Here is a 17,400-nt window from a genome sequence, read left to right as displayed (position 1 = left end):
TGTATGATGTATAGTGGAGCTTTGGCTGCAAAGAAGCTGTAGCCTGCAGTTAATGAGCTGTTCAAAGTAGCTGTGAAATTGTCAACTTAGTTAAGACAAGTTTAGTTAACAGTCATCTTTCAAAAATGCTGTGTGAAGAAGCAGTCTCTGAAAGTGCCCGACTATGCATTGCAGGAAAGTGCTGTGTACTTTTCTGAACTGAGAAATTAAGAGCTCATGTGATAAGAGATAGTGCTATTTTACAAAGTGTTTAAAGAAAGCCCCCTGGCTGTCCCAGCATGCTGGGAAGCTTCATATTTTTTTCTATTTTTAGAGAGTTTAGAAGCATAAGGACTTGAGAACAGTCAGCTATGGTTTCTTAAGATCGCCTGACCTCTACAAAGACATGTACGATCTGGAGAGAGGAAGGAGAGCCTCCTGAGGAAACCTTCCTGTGAAGGTCTGGGCTCTCAGCGCTCAGCACCGAGTTCTGCAGATGGGTGCATTGACATGGCAGCCATGGTCCGAGAGGTTTGTCCTACTCAGACGAAGGCAGACAATTTCAGAGAGCATCAAGAAGACCAAGCTGTTCTATACTCCTTGTTGTTCATGGCTTTGAATAAAGCACTTCAAACATGCACCACTGTCTTTCCTGCACCTTAACCAGTTTAGTACATGTTAAAGACCCTGTCTAGGGTTAGACCCTGTCTAAGCTAGATTAAAAATTAAGACATTAGGGTGTATCAAGTCTGGGTTTTGTATTCTATTTAAACTAACTGCAAGCTGATTGGCAAACATCCTGTAGATATGTATTCTTCTGGACAGTCTGCTCATGTCTGTTCTAGGACAAAAGTATCTGTAGTAATCAAACTGAGTTATAGCAATCAATTAGTCTGGGTTTCAACAAGCCATCAACCACTGGCCTCAGTTCATTCCTCAGTACAGAGGCTGAGGTTTCCCAAATTTAACTCGGGCTCTGAAAAGACACAGAGACCTCTCGCAGCACCCAGGAACAGCAGAGGTGCAGTGCTGTAAGCCATAATCCCTTCAACCCTGGCAATCCTCTGTCATGCTTTTCCCTCTTCATGAAATCTTTTGTTGGCTTATCTTAAAAATCATTAAACTATTTTAGAACAGGCTGTGGAGACTCCTCCTTCAGCAGAATCTCTTAGAAATTCTACCTGCTGGCTTGGGACCTCCCAATGTTGGGAAAGATGATGAAAAAAATGCCAAGTCCTTCACTCGCACCCACCTCTCCACAAAATGGAGAAAAAAAGAGAAAAAAAACCAACAATGAGGTACTTTACAGGTCCTTGTGACTCTCACAAAGTGGCATGACGCTAACAGTGGTCAAGCATTTAAGGATTCCCAGGCAGTATTTCACATATGTATTTACTGTTTCTGAGCGTATTGCTACAGGGGCAAGGGGAAAGGAGATCCCTGAGTAGTCAAAGTGACTGGCCACAGCCAGGGAAGCACTGCTCTGCTTTCAGATATGCTCCTCCTTGGTACCTTTATCCTGAAATGGAATAGCACTGGCACAGCAAATCCTAACAAGTGGATGCAACTGGGTACTTCTCCAATCAGTCAGCTGGGGAAAAAAATGTAAGGGGCCACTGACCAAAAGCATCAGGTTTCCTGAGGAGGGATGATAGTTGTTCTTTGCAGGTCATCCGTGGAGCAAGGGCAAGAGACCACATGGCCTCATTGCTAAACACACTTTAGGAAACTACTGACTGAGGAAGACAGTGTCCTTGCTCCAACTGATGATGGAAAAATTTAGGAGGTTTCTCAACCTCTTAGGACAAATCACTCTTCCACAACTAGGTGAAGATCCCTGTGGAGACAATGAGACTGCCGCAACCTGCAAGCAAAACCACTTCTGATGCTGACCTCAGAATCAAGCACTGGACCCCACCACCCACGCTCTGCACTGGCCTCTGGTCTTGACCTCGTGAGTAAGCTTAGGAGTCAGTGAGAGAGCAGCGTAACGTACCAGGGGAGGCATCTCCTAACCCATATAACTCCTGTCCATAGAATAAAGGGTTGAACATCACAGCTACCTCTGAACACCCACAGCCCACACTTCCTAGCACAGCTACAAGGCTCACAGAAGAAAGAGGAAAAGAGGAAAAGTGTATTTCACTGCTGCAGTCCTACAAATTCTGTAGTTTGCTTAGACTTTGTATACCAACAAAGCAAGGATACACCACAAAGCAAAATTCACCCCGTGAACAGTGTGCCAGAACCTTAGCAGAGCACAGCAGAAGAGAGTTTGTATTGCCCAAAGAGCACAAGAGAGCCTTGCAAGAGTTCTTAGCAATCAGAACGGCCAAGAAAAAGTTAGGAGAAAACTTCAGAGCTATGTATCCTCCAAAAAGAAACCCTTTTTAGTTTAATTGGCAAAACAAGAGATGGTAATTTCAGCTCACTTTTTTGACAGTCCAGCTATGGATCTCACTGTAAGCAATTCACAAGAGAGCTTCACTTATCTGAACTTCAGCTGCGCTCCTCTGAAAATTTGGTGCCTGGCAATTTTCCCATGGTCACACTGTGACTGAGGGCTAAGTCTGGGGACCAGACAAGCCATTAGACTTCCCATCCCTCCCACAAGCACTAGCAGGGCTCGCTCCCTCTGCTCACTCCCACTCTAACTTTGAGGCTTAGCACTGATACAAAAAACAAAACAAAACAAATCTTCCAAATGTTGTAATGTATAAACAGTGACAGCAGAACTGTGTTTTTCAGTAAAAAAATCATAAGCTGATACATCAATATTTAGCTCTAGGAACCAACAGTAAAGAATGCCCACCAAAACTCCATTTTTTAATATCTGCTACCAAGACAGCAGGCTGACACTACTACCTGTCCAAATACTATCTTTGCCTTTCTCACCAAAGCCAGGGGTGAGAGGCATAGATCAGCTTCCTTGCTGAGTAGTTTCATTGGTTTTTATTATTATTAACAAGGATCATAAAAGCTAAATCTCTCTTATCCTCAAGAAGGTGGTTCTGGCTGCTTGGTACCACTGCCAGCAGCAGGGCACTATGAAAAGGCTACGCAAGCTGCTTTCTGGAGAAAACTTGGCTCCCAACAAACCACTGCTCTAACACATTCATCTTAAAGAGCTGGAATGTGCAATAATATTTCAGAAAACACAAACTCCTCCTAAAAAGTAAGCCCCTACCCCAAATTAAAAGATTCTGTACTTTGATAAAGGTAAAATGTTAGATTATTCACTAAGGGGAAAAAGTATTGCTGGTAGGCTTAGGGGCTGTGACTGACAGCACCACCACCAAATTCAACATAACTGCTCTCATGACAGCCCTCCGCTACATGGCATTAAATAGCAAGGAACAAAGAGCATCATTTCCAGAACTGAGGACATCTGATAACATAACTAATTTACACTATAAGAACAGCCCTTTCCTCTGAAATTCCGCAGAAAGTAGATCACTTCCACAGCAGAAGACAAAAAGAAAACAAATATTAAGTAAATTAAAAGTTGCTGCAAAATCAACAGAAGCATGAAGCAGTGTCTGAGCTCACAGGACTTACTCTTCCTCACAGTGAGGTTTTTAACAAAACAAAAGCTGTTTGGGTTTGCAAAACCCTCTTTGCCTGGCTTTGAAATGTTTCATTCCTCTAAAATATCAATGTTACCCTCAACTTGTTTTCCATCTGCAGGATACTCTGCCCTATGCATGAAAAAAAAGCACTAGCTCCTGTGGTCATGAAGTCACCTTCAAAATGCAAACTCGTATTTAGTTACAATTCATCCCCCTTGCTTTCTTTTAAACACTTGCCTCAGTTGTTCTTGGTCCCTGCAACAGTACTTGCAGAAAGAAATACATAAACCATCCATATTGATGGTGTTTCAGTGCTAAGTATGTGCTAACACTGGTTTGGAAATTAGTCCTCTATTCAAAAATTCCACTCAAGAGTACAATTTTTTTATTGCATTTGTCAACTTAGCAATCAAGGTTTAAGGAGATAAAACTATAATATCATTATCGTTTTACATGCCAATATTGTGAAAAATGAGAAGTAAATCAGTACGTCCAGACTAAAGCCAAAAGAGGAACATGAAAAACTCTTCTCATTTTTGTCCCTTTAAATAGATTCCTTGCATCTTTCTCCAAAGTACACTCTGCTGACTGCTGTTACAGACAAAGCATTGCGTTACACGGACACAGTCTGATCTGAGAGCAGCTCTCATGTTCCTGGGGATGTGTGGGCCCTGATCCTGCGTGACACACAATGAAGATGAAGCGTGTGACAGAAACACCCAGCGAGCTGGCAGAAGAGCCACACACTGACCAACCAGTGGCAGTCTGGTTCTTCTGATATCAGCATCTCAGTATCTCTAGCCTCGACCGCACCACTGCGTCATTACTTACTCCATCTGCACCCACAAAGCACCAGGCAACAAAACACATCCCAACACACTTCAGATGCAAGTGGAAGACTACATAGGTACAAGGTACATAGAACAAAAGTGCTTTTGAAAGCCTAGAAAGTCAAAGTTTTAACTTTCAGAGTCATCACTCTCAAGAACAGCAACAGACTCACAGATTTTGTTTATGACCTGAAGCCACAGCAATTTATATTCTTTATGCAGCTGCCTCTTGAGAACAGCCCCCACTGCTGTATGAAGCTGAGAAAATAAATAAATATACTTGTTATCCCATTACTCCCATCATTAGACAAGTTAATAGTATACGTTATTAGTAGTTTTTTTGCATTAGTTATGGATTAAACAATCATAAAACATGGGACCCGACCACAAGGGCTGATATCCTAGCTGCACATTGGAGGAGCCAGGTGAGTTTTGCTGACAGACCAGAGATCAGATTCTGGCTGGGCTGAAAATTGTAGTTTCCCTACAGCCAGGAACTTGCACACTGGAGCTATACTGATGTCTTTCTGGAATGCTAGAAAATAACTTGGCTCTTCATACAAATACAACTGCCACTATTTCTATTTTCAAATCACGTCTCCAGCAGGGAGCCATTTTCTACCATAGTGAGAGGTAAACACGGCAGTCCAAGTTCTATCTCAGGTACATCCCCAAGCCCACAGATTTTAATGGGGTTGAAGGACTGCCATTTTAGACAGAATCGGGCCCATTAATAAATCTCTTCAGTATTTGAAAATAATTCTTTACTTTGTTTTACAGAATAAAATGCAGATATCTTGCTAGCAATCCCAGTGCCATCCACGCTCCTGCGTGTGACAGATCTCTGGATTCCAGTACTTGCAGACTTACGTCCTGATATTCGTCCTACGCTGAGATATTTATCATGGAGTTACAGCTTATGGAAAAGCGCAACTTCACCAGGCAGTTAAACTGCAGCAGTGCTTCAGGTTACCAAAGTAGAAAGTGTGGTTGTCCTCAACCATTTGTGGAATTTCTCAACAAACTTTTATGAAAAAAACCCCAAACTTAAAAATTGAAAGAAACATCAGACAGTATTCAAAAAAAAAAAAAAAAAAGAAATACACAACTGCAAACTCAGTAGTCATGGCTGAATGCTGATCTTGACCTATCTACCTATCACACGGACACGTTCGTTCATTTAAAAACTTGGAAACAAAACCACTGTTGTAAAATAGAGTTCTACACTTCAGTGGCAAAAGAGATGCAATCCTGATAATTCAGTATGAACAAGGAACATCATCTATCTGACAATGCAAAAGAGTAGATACTCCTAAATACAGGAAGACTGTATTCAGTGTGAACAAGGTCCTTTTGTTGTGCTTTAATTAAAACATTAGCACAGGTTTTTTTCAAACAAGATCCTTATAAAGAAGGTTTACTTTGCTGTTTGCTTACTGAGGCTATTTGTCTGATTAAATTTTATTAGATAACAGAACCTCAAACTGAAATACAGAAAGCAATGGTAAATGTGTAACTTTAAAAATACATTGTCTTTCAGTGGCAAGTTGAGAAGGGGCCTCAAAGTTTCCACCGCATCCCAGTAGGGAGCTAAAGGTCATTGCTAACTCAAAGTCAAAAACAATGGGAAGTAGAGGATGTCATTCTTTCATATTTGCCCAGTGATTCTCTGTTTTCTTTGTATGGATTTACTTCGGAAATTGGGAAATCTAAAAAACAATGAGAAGATTTCAAGGTAACATTTTTTCCCCCTTAACAATATCAGAAATCTGTTCATGTCACTATGTAAAATGTTTGATTTATAAAGGAAAATATCTCTTACTATAAAAGGTTTGATCTTTTACAGGCATACAAGATGTTTGAAGTTTCCTGTGCATCTTTCAAATTAATGTACAAAACAATTCTGATTTTGCAAAAAGAGTGAATCCTCATTTCCAGTAAGGAACCAGCCATAACCTGAATTTCTAAAAAATATTACTTAACAAACACATTAATTTCTATTTTGATCATTTTAAAAAAAATATTTTCCTTGAAATTGCATCTATTTACTTCACTCACGAATGAAAGACATCTGGCCAACAATGAGCCTGTCTTTACACCAACAAAAATATGTCACCCTAATTTCTAGGGATCTAGCGCTCAAAAATTGTCTATCATGTAATAAAGCAGCAAAACCAAAAGCAGTATTTCCTCCTTCTCCAAGCTAAGATGGGAATCCTAATTTGAGTCCCTCATACCAGATTCAGAGTCTTTTTCATTAGAAACAGTATTTTATTCCCCGAATTGCTTTTAAATCTTGAATACTTCTTTTTTTATTCCAAGTTCTTTTGCTTTGCAAGGACATTAACTCTCTACATACATATGCAGACTACCTTTAAACATTTAAAACACTATCAAAAACCATCTGAACTTGCCTTATCAACCACATTCAAAATAGACAATTTAATTCACGTCAACGCATTTCCATGTCAAAAAGTAGGTTCTAGCCCTCGTCCTTTCTCCTGAAACAAAGCCATACACGTGGGAGCTGGTTTACAGAATGCTAAGCTTTTCACTTGCTGTACAGCAACAGACTTGCAGATTTTACAAAGGCAGAGGAGAAAAGGGCCTGGGAGTTTGATCCGAGGCCAACAGTTCAACCCTTAGTAAAAGGGGACTGTCTGGCAGAATGCACAAGTTAGAGATTCTGCTATTTAATTTCATAGCGTATGTTCCACCATCACTTACCACATTTTGGCCTTAACAGGGATTTCAAGAAAGAACTTAAAAGGGGCTGGATGCCAAAATCTCTTTGAAAAGCAGAGGGCTTTAACAACATCACTTCCTTGATGCCTTCGAAAACTTAAAAATCCAACTCTGGGCAATAAAACTACTTAGTTATGTCACGCACATTAAAGCTATTCAATTTGCATCTTGTCATCCTGTGCCAATTTAAATTATGGTTAAATTAAGATAACTAATTATTTTACCCAATGGACTGGTAGCAATGCATAGAATGTCACAGGGCCAAGCAAATTTCCAGTGAATCTCCGCTGGATGAATGGGTCTGACATACAAAACACTGCCATTCACATGGAAAACGGCGCTTTGGACATGAAATCATGCTCTGTGTGCAACCTCAGAAACACTGCTAACAATGTTTTAATTCCATCCGTGGCTGGTAAAGCAGTTTACATTGTGGGCACATTATATCCATACACACCACCAAAATAGAACACAATGATAAATTGCTCTCCGACGCGTGCAGGCGCTCCTGTGGTCCCCTGACAAAACGATGGCTTACGTAAAGCCTGTGTTGAAAGAATTTCACCTTGAGGCCAATTCTGCTCATTACCGTAGTTGCTTTAGGTTTCTTTCACTTTTTGATGAGAACTAATAAGAGCTTTAGCTGTCCATATCTCTAAATATTTATTTCCTCTTGGAGCACTCATTTGAAAGTCAGTTGGCATTCCAACTGCTCAGAAAGTGGAATATTTTCAGGGTACTGTCACTATTGCTTAAGAAACCCAATTCTGGAGTCCCTTCCCAAGGTGATTGCCAAGAGAGGCGAACAAAAGTCCATACAATGACTACAGTAAAACAGCAATTTATCACTGTTGGATATAATTTCATCCAATTTCAATGGATGTTAAAAATAATTCTCATTCAAATAACTCTCATTTTCCTGACATGGACGTTTACTTCAACATGAGGAACAGATATTAAAGCATGCAATATGGGAAACAAAACAGTTTCAAAACAGTATTTTTCCTAAGCTTCATATGAACTATGAGCAACTTTCTTAATGAGACATTCTTCATATTCACTGAAGTTGTAAGCATCTTCTCAACTAAAATTCATTGAACATGAAGTATCTACAAGTGCGTGTAACCATTTCACCACTTCATTTCTTTAATTTGTATCTAGATTTAGCATTTTGGATGTAAAAGCTGAATTGCTGGCACCTTAAGTAGCAAGGCAATGCCAGTACCTTGCACTGGAATTTCACAACACGTCGAATATTGGGAATGGTAGAAACGGAGGAGAACTAATAAGCGTATCACCTCCTGTCCTTCTGCCTGGCTTATAAGCACATTCTTCAACTAGAAAATATCTCACTGTGGATGTGCTCACACTTCAATCTGAGCCACGCAATTAAGAATACAAAAAGGGTACAACACAGTAAGATAAATACCTAGAACGGTTGAAGTAAAGGCTTGTTTTTAATTCTTCCTCTGTTGAGACATTCAGGTGGCAGAGAAGAAAAAGCTTAGAAATTAACTGCCTAAAATGGCCAGGGAAGAGACAGAAAGCAAGCTCAGAGCAGCGGCAGCAAAGAACAATGCAAAGGCAGAGAGAAGTCAGTGTTTCGGGTCTGGCAGATGAATTCACAGCCAAAAGGTGTTCAGGTGAAGTTTTTACCAAGAGCAAGTACTCCAGAAATTCAGGGTCTAACTTTGCTCATCTCAGTCACACAAGGAATCACCCTCAGATGCAGTGACACATTTTGCATGAGTTGGTTTGCATGACCAGGAGAGGTACCAATTATAATGTTTTAAAAACTGGGAAAACAGCTTATGCTGTCTCTTAGTAGTGTAGCGATCTACATGCTGCGAGTGATTTACAGTTTGTTTTTTTCCAGTTTACATTACAAACAACAGGAAATTAAAAGGTAAAGCTAAAAAATAGACGTAAATATGAACCCAGTTCATATGTTACTACACCAGTTCACTTCATAGCATTTAAAAATTAGACTCCCATCCCCTGGAGAAAAAGGTTCATGCCTTGCAACAACAGCATAAAAAGCCTGAGCGTCTGGAGCCGTGAAGCTTGAGCAAAATTTGTGCATCTCAGCGTGGGAAGGATCCTCTCCGTGGAAGCAAGGATCCCTGCACAGGAGGGCTGACGTCAGAGGGAGTGGGAGGGAAACGGCCATGGGAGGTTTGTCGGGAAAATGACTGAGGACACTTTCAGTGGGAAGAGGGAGGAATCAAGAAAGGGTGGATGGCCTCAGTGGAAGCATGGACAGTACGTGTGGGAGTTCCAAAGGGAGGGAGAGCGCGTGTGTTCCAAGGGGAAGGAATTACCAGGCAGACAGGAAAAGAGCAGAGAGCTTAACGGACTAAATAATGTGCTGTTAAATGCTGAAAGGAGATCCACTTCAGCACTGCAGGTCCAAGTTTAGCACACAGCCTCCTATATGCAGAATTATGCAACTATCAGTTTGCAGTGACTGTAAAACTCTCAGGCAACTTCACAGGGCTTGAATGAAGAAAACTTATTGGCTGTGGGGCTGTGGATTTAAACTGGCTGTCTCATATCAGCTGATAAATCAAAAGGCTATTTCTCATTTAGCCCTGCTGCCTTAGGACTATTTTTAATTTAAAACAAAGGAAGCTTGGATTTACTCTCTGATCCCCTTGCACCCAAACGCACATATTTCTGTGTTAAATATACATGACAGGGAGAGTTACACAAGAGAAGAGGAAGGAAATCTCACAGACGTAAAAGAATGACAGGGCAAAATAAATGCACAATGTATGTGCTACAGTGTGTGTCAGTGCACTATAGAGGAGTGACACACACACACGTGATGTTTAGACAGCATATGCTTACGAAAGCCCAAGTAAATTTTAAATAAATGCCCATGAAGTCCTTATACCATTCCAGCATTTACTCCACTTATGCAATAGAATAAAAATAAACAGAGGTATTATTCTAAAGGTGTTTAAGCAGGTTTCTATGAAGTCAAGTACCTTTATCACAAATCAATGACATAAATGTCTGAAGAAAAGCATAATATATATGAAAAAGACAGACTATCACGATTTTAAGCCCACTTTCTTGAGATTTTTAGAGCTAAAAAAAAAGAAAATCAGGAAAACTCTTCTTTACAACAGTACTGGGTAAATGTTTTTTGATACTAATGTAGCACCGGATAATCAAAGCTCAGTCACTGTTACTGCATCTAAGTCTTGCTCGTCTTTCACTAGGAAAACTACAGAGTTAAAGCTGTAGAGACAACACATTGAAAATTCAGAGAAGGGTTTTCAGGTTTTTTTAGATACAGCACTTATTCCAAGTTGCTCACAAATTTTCAAATGAGAGCCATGTATAAAATTACTAATTAAGGAGGGAGATACAGGTGCCATGATCGGATATAATTTATTAAAAGGGCTCCTCCATTTCTCATATATTATCACCATACTCATATATACCAGAAATAGGTATTATGGCATTTATCTCTGCACGCACACTCTTCCGGACTGCTCTGCAAATTTCCTACGGATAAACTTAGGTTTTTGCATATTAGGAAAGAACAGGTAACTTTTTTAGCTACAGTTTATAAATTGATGCAAATCACAAAATATAGTATGCTCGCACCACACATTCGGAAAATGATCCTCTGGTATTTGACCAGAAGAAGGATATAAGAAGACAAAGCCAGAATAAGTCTAGGGGCTAATTAGCAGTATACATAATGCCACTTAACAGTTAGCATGGGTTATTTCTTTTTACGACACTGTCTGACTTGAAAAATGTGCACTATAGCTAACAACTTGATTCAATAAAAGTTATTGCACTACCTATTCCACTTGTTTTAAAAAACTTAATGCTAATGCCAGCTGAAGTGAAAATATGAGATTTACACACAGGCCAAGTTTTGATCTTAGCTCTCACACAGGATTTTCTTGGCTTTAATCTGTGCATATACAACAGAAGAACGTGAATGAATTTCAATTAAACTGCCCTGAAACCAAGTGAAAATGCTGTTCAGACAGGTTACTGGCTATTCGCACAAATTCTGACAACACCGCCACTGGCCAGAGCACAAAGGGCTTGTAGCATCTCGTGTTTGTGCGAGGGTATCCCAGGGGCCACAAAGGGTGTACCAAGTCCTCTGAAGAACAGCAATAGCTCCTGCTAGCACCCTGATTCTTACAGTTCTTCCTCAATTCAAAAATCCTTTTAACTCCAAAATAGCACAATGTCCTGCCCAATGCTCCTTTTGGCTTGAGGGATTTCAAGCTTCTGTCCCTTATCTTCAATGTTCTCACACTTTATTTCTTTCCAAACAACTTCACTGTACTGTGAAAACTGGTCTCCAGTGATAGCATAGCCCTCTCTCCAGCACACTCTCCAAGATAACGCAGTTATCTAGCACACTAAGCACTGTCAATCTGATCACGCTATACACACTAATGATAGAAGCAGAGAATGAAACACCATGCTGCTTTATAGCTCTAAAGAGTATTATAGGATTTTGCACATGAAAATCACGCAGATGCGATGTGTCCGACAGATTTTGTATTCAGCTGATCACAAACAGAATTCCATTCTGGTTTCTCAAACCTCACCATTCCACAGCAATGTGCTTAGAGTGATGACAAGGGCAGAAAATGCGACTGAGTGATAAAAATCAGAATGACTGCCAATGAGATTACAGTATGCACACAAACCAACATCAACTGTATAGCATCTGGCTGAATTATCCAAACCCAGTAACAAGAATTTTTACAGGGTTCTTGAAATCTAACAACAAAATTTAACAAAACTAAGACTGCTTCTGGAAACAGGTTTTGGAGTTGTTTTTTTTCCTCATAAGCAAGCACAAATTCACAAAATATAAACTTTAAGAATATTTTGGGTTAGATTTTGTAATGTGCAATTGTAATCACAATTAAAAGTTCAGCTAGCCAAACAATTGTGAGGATTCTGATGGCAACTTAGGTTTCCTTACTCTGGTTACAGTGTTAAATATGCCATACGCATGCCTGTCGTCTGTGAACAGGGCTGTAGAGTTCAGCTTCCTGCACAGTGTTATTAACACAAAAATTTAGTTTAGTATAACACCATTCAGCTTCATGTTCTGCCTTAGGTATTGTTCATTCCTCCTCCAACTCACTTACAAAGTGTCCTCTCATTTTCTTGACTGTTTTAAACTCCTATTAACCGAGATTACCAAATCTGGAGGAAAACAATCGAAGAAAATCACCCACAGTACTTAAGAAAATTATTCCAGGTCAATACTCTAGAAGCTGTCTTAATGAGCACATAAAAATCTAAGAAAACTACAAATCATTAGAGTTTCTGCAAGTTTGCAAACGTGTGACATTTAGCTAGCTCTTGCCTGCATCTCAAGCCTGTATCTTATATTTACAGCACGTGTATCTCAGCTCTTATCACACTAACCCAGAGCGGATCAGCCATGTTATATAATACCCCCTTTGATTTTTTTCATATTTGCAATTATTTATTTTTATGAAACAGAGATAAATCCTCCAAAAAAGCAAAGCTATGGAATAATCAAAACCATTAGGAACTAAAGTACAAAGCATAAACAAACAGGCCATCAACAGAAAGTAAACAGACAAGGAAACACTCTGCACCACTAAATCTCTCACTTAAAAAAAAAAAAAATTACAATTTTTTTCAGCATGTGTCTGTTGATTTCATACAGCCTTGTCTTGTATCTCTACACAAAAGTACACATGCCAACACACATGCAAAAAAATCCTCCAAAGACTACCCTATTTGCAGCAACAGACAAGGTCAACAAGTTGTTAATGTAAATCAGTACCCAGAGCAAAAACCACTGTCGCTCTCCTTTGGACTTTCTGAATGGAGAGGTATGCAAATTGCTCAGCCCGGCCAGCAGACCGCTTCACACCGCGCTCTGCCCCTGCTCCCAAGCACGACAAGCGCGAACAGCAACGTCGGAGGACCCAGCACAAGCCAACATGTCAAACGCGGGAGTCGGTGGCAGCGCAGCTCCCACGCACGGCCAGGTCCCACCGCGGTCAGACGGACGGACGGACAGGTCCTCCACGCTCAGAAGCGAGACCAGTGCCCCTGGCTCTAACCATTGGCGAGGACAACTGTACTGCTTTCCTTCCCAGCGTTAGGAAAACTCATTCTGTGGAACGAAGGAAGAGGCTTGGGTACATCTGCAAAGTCATTTTCACGAGACTGATTAGTTTACAAACGAAAGTAATAGCTCAAGCAAGGAAAAGCTCCCCCGCAACGTATCGCTTCGGCAGGGAGACTCCTCAGGTTAAACCGCTACAGCCAACTCCTGTTCTGAGAGAAACAGCGCTTACGTTTAGCACCCTTTTTACCTTAACACTGGATCTGCTGGTCTGGGTCTCTGCCTCCATGCTCTGGCTGTTCTCCCTCTTGTCTTTCTTAGAGGAATTAGTCCTCACCTTATAAGTGGATGTGTTGGAGGATTTAATGAATAATCCTGGGACGGGGTTGCCTTGCTGCTGTTGAGACATGGTTGTGTTGGTCTGGTGAGGGGAATTGCATTCCTCAGACTCTTTGCTACTGTGATAGACCACTCTGCTGTCAGAGATGTGGATGCTTGGAGCACAGCCCATGCTTTGTGGCCACCTGGGGAATACTTCTAGATTGTATATATATATATATATGTGTGTATATATATATATATATATATATATATCTCTTTCCTTCCCGTTGGTATTCTCCCCCTACTCAATTTTTTGTTAACAGGTTGAATCTCTTTCCTGAGTCTCCGCTACACTCTGAAGCATTGCCATCGGTCCCTTCTACACCACCAGCAACGTGTCTGTTCTCGTCCTCCAGGAAAACGGGTCCTTTTATCTCAATCTCAGCACTGGGCTGGGGAGCTGGAAGGGAGGGGAAATCAAGAACCGGTCGACTTCATCTTTTCACAGATTATTATTAATTTTTTTCCAAGCCATCTGAGAATCTTTCTTGGAAGGATTTTCTTCCCTTTGCGGGAAAAGCGGGGAAAAAAAAAAAAAAAAAAAAGAAAAATGAAAGGGGGGGAGGGGCAAAAGCGAAAAAAACCCCACAAAAATCCCCCGAGCCCCAAGCCCCGCGCACACAGCCCAGCGCCTGCTCGGCCGGGCTCAGAGCGGCCGGGGGCACCGCACCATCTCCTCCCTCCTAGTCCGGAGCACGGCGCATTTTCCGCCCGGGTTTGCACAGCGTTACCGATTAACCCGGGTACCGGCCGCGGCCGGGGGGGGCCGCTCCCCACCTCCTCTTCCGCGCTCCCTCCTCGCCGTCCCGCTCGGCGCCGCGCTCTGCCGGGGGTGTGCCGGTTCGGGGCGTGCTCGGGGGTGGGGGGGGGGGGGGGGAGGTTAAATCAATAAATCTGAGGAAAAAAATAATCCGTAAAACCCGAAAACCGCCCCGAGGAGCCGGCTGCGCCCCTCAGGCCGCGTCCCGCGCCGCCGCCGGGTGACATCCAGGTTCCCGTCGCCGGGGGAGGGGGGGGAAGGGGGTGCCCCCGGTCAGGCGGCAGCGGGGCTCTCCGCCCGCCGCAGCGGCATCCCGGCGGGGCCGGAGGGGGCCGGGCCGCGGGGAGTCCCCCCTCAGCGCCCGGGGGCGGCCGCCGGGAAAGCGGGGCGCGGCCCGGAGGGATTCCCAGCGCCGCGGGAGGAGCCGGTCCGGCTGGCGGAGGCATCAAAGGGCCTCCATGTTGGGGGGGATTTTTCTGGCCAGAGAAGCGATGCGAAACGGCGGGGGGGGGGGTAAAAAATAAAAATTTAAAATTAGAAAAAAAAAAAGAGGGGGGAAAAATTAAAAAGAGCGAGAAGTAGAAGGAGAACGATCCCAGCATCCCATCGCGGCGGGAAGGGTCGCAGCGGCGAGAGCTCTAATTCCCGGGGCCGTGGTGTCCGCGTCCCTTGCAGCAGGGGAAATGCCTCCCTCCTCGCAGCCGCCTTCCCTCGCTCTGCGCCCGCCTTGTTATTATTGATGTGCCGCGGCGGCGGCGGCCAGCCCAGCGCAGCGCAGCCCAGCCCGGCCCGGCCCGGCCCGCTGCGCTCGCCTCCGCCCGCCCCGCCCCGCCCGCGCTGCCCAGGCCCTTGACAGCGGCGGAGCCAATAAAAGCCCCCGCCGGCGCTGACCTCCGGCCCGCGCTGGCGTCAATGCAAATCAGCCGCCGAGGGCCAATGGCGCGCCGCGCCGCCGCGCCGCCCGAGCGAGCGAACTTTAAACCGCCGCGCCGCGTGCGACCGGCGCGAGCGCCGCTGGCGGCGTCACCGGGCCGGGGGGGAGGGGAGCTCCCCCCGCTTCTCTCCGGAGGCGGCACGGCCCGGCCCGGCAGAGCCAGCGAGCGGCCCTCCCGCCGGGACGCCCGGTTCCTGCCTTCGGGAGCCGGGGAGCAGCCGGGTTCCCGCCATCCGCCGCCTCGGCCCCGGCCACGCCGATTGCTTTGGGAACGCTTGTGAAAGCTGTGAAAGGGGGAGGTGGTGCGGGACGGGTACAGCCAGACCCTAGGGCTTGGAAAATACACTGCAGGCAGACTTTTCCTGCAACATGTACACAAAATGAACTTTTTGTGTACCCCAGGGAAGTAGCTATACTATAACCTCCCTATGATGCTTCCATATGTAACTATACTTCCGTCTCATACAGCGAGGCTAGATGTCTGTACGTACTTCAGAAGAGCGTTTAAGGCCCTTTAAAACGCCACACCAAGCGCAAGATGAGTTGCTGCTATGGGCCACGCATGTTTCAGGAGCAGCAGCTCCAGTGCAGCTCAGGTTCAACAACAGACGTACAACACCTGACCCTACCACAGACCACACACAACCCAAGGGGCCCATACGTTCTTGTTCCATGTGTGCCTTTCACTTTCCTCACTGTGTCACTCGTTACTCCCAGTGACTGGCAGAGGGCCTTCTCCCAGGCACTGCCTGTTTTCACAAGCCGAGGAACACCTTGGAGGAGACAGCAGTTGAGGGAAGGGCAGATCAAACTTCAGATTTAGGAGCCTGGGTATCAGAGACATGACTTTTGTCAATAAGCTCCAGCATCTGAGGACGGAAAGTGATATATCACAGGAGGAAACTATTTAAATTACTCCAAATTTGTATCATGAATGCTTTTGTGCTCCCCTGTCCGAATCACAGTGTTTCAGAAGAAGCCAATGCAGCACGAGCATTTCTGTGCCTTCACAACAGTCAGCCTCTCAACAGTACCTTAGCTACATGACAAACACCATCGGGTCGTAATTAAAAGCAAAATGTGCAGATAAGTGATGACTAGGACAGCAGGAATGGCAAAAAGCAGCTCTTCATTTATAGATGTAACAGCATCACTTGATGTAGATGAGAGCACCCTTTAAGGTTAGGAGATGCAAAGCCAAAAGTCAGTGCTTCTGAGAAACGTGGTTTTTTAGCATAACCACAGTGCTTGCACTGTCAGAATGCTTTTCTTCACTTCTCATGATTACTAGGGTTAAAGGCTGGAAAACCAAATCTTTTCTTCCCTAACGTCTCTGCTACTGCGCAGTTTGAAGCATAAGCAGTAGTCACACAAACCTCATCCACCCCATTTACTCAGCGGATCTGTACAGCCTGTCAGAACCAGAAACAGCCTCTGGCTTCCTGCACGCTCTCATCCCTTTCGATGCCCGCTTACGGTAAGCACTTAACAATACATTAAGGGAAAGGCTTAACATACCTGCTTTAAACAGTGGGCACTGCTCAGAGAAGGATCTTGTCCTCATTCTTTCCTTTATGTTGAACATTATTTACTAGATCCCATTAATAAGAACACAAGTGCAGCCAGAAAGAGACTGCATGAGAGAATGCTGCAATTCCTACTTGTGCCATTAACCACAAGTATAGGCTCTCCTCTTCTTCAGCCTTAATGGGTCTGTCAGCAAAACTGCTATTGTACTTTACTTCTGGTGGCACCGGAGGAGTCAGAGACAGCAAAATTTCATTTTCAGAGCTCCACATTCAGTTTGCAGTGCTGACACCTAGAGTTAAGCTTTCTACTTGGTAAAATAAATGGGTTTGATTTGCAGCTACACAAAGACGAAAAGTATGTTACACTGTGTCATTTCAAAAACTATCAATGTTAAAAACATCTCTGCTTTCCTTTTTGGTGGCAAACAAATTCCCATTCAACCAATATTTCAGTTTATCCAAGTGACAGACAAACAAATACTGGGGGGAGAAATGCTTCATTCAACTTTACATAATAACAGCCTGACAAAAGAACAAAGTGTACAGGCAGATATGACATGCATGACCTCT

At 43.5% G+C, this 17,400-nt stretch overlaps 1 protein-coding gene across 5 annotated transcripts in view; it reads right to left on the bottom strand.

Moving 5' to 3' along the window:
* Positions 1-17,400, bottom strand: part of PDE8A (phosphodiesterase 8A) — a 169,135-nt gene that overhangs the window by 125,776 nt on the left and 25,959 nt on the right. For 4 of the 5 annotated variants that reach the window (XM_075432247.1, XM_075432250.1, XM_075432249.1 and 1 more), the window contains exon 1: positions 13,477-15,155. The exons of the other annotated variant lie outside the window; for it this stretch is intronic. In XM_075432247.1, coding sequence (XP_075288362.1) covers positions 13,477-13,737 — 261 coding nt within the window. In that variant the 5' untranslated portion in view covers positions 13,738-15,155. Of the gene's footprint in view, positions 1-13,476; positions 15,156-17,400 lie in introns of those variants that run through there. 5 annotated transcript variants of the gene reach the window in all.

The sequence above is a fragment of the Opisthocomus hoazin genome, chromosome 10 (assembly GCF_030867145.1).
Source record: "Opisthocomus hoazin isolate bOpiHoa1 chromosome 10, bOpiHoa1.hap1, whole genome shotgun sequence".
Classification (NCBI taxonomy): Eukaryota; Metazoa; Chordata; class Aves; order Opisthocomiformes; family Opisthocomidae; genus Opisthocomus; species Opisthocomus hoazin.
The sequence above is the reverse complement of the archived record's forward strand: the minus strand, read 5'-3'. Positions and strand labels throughout refer to the sequence as shown.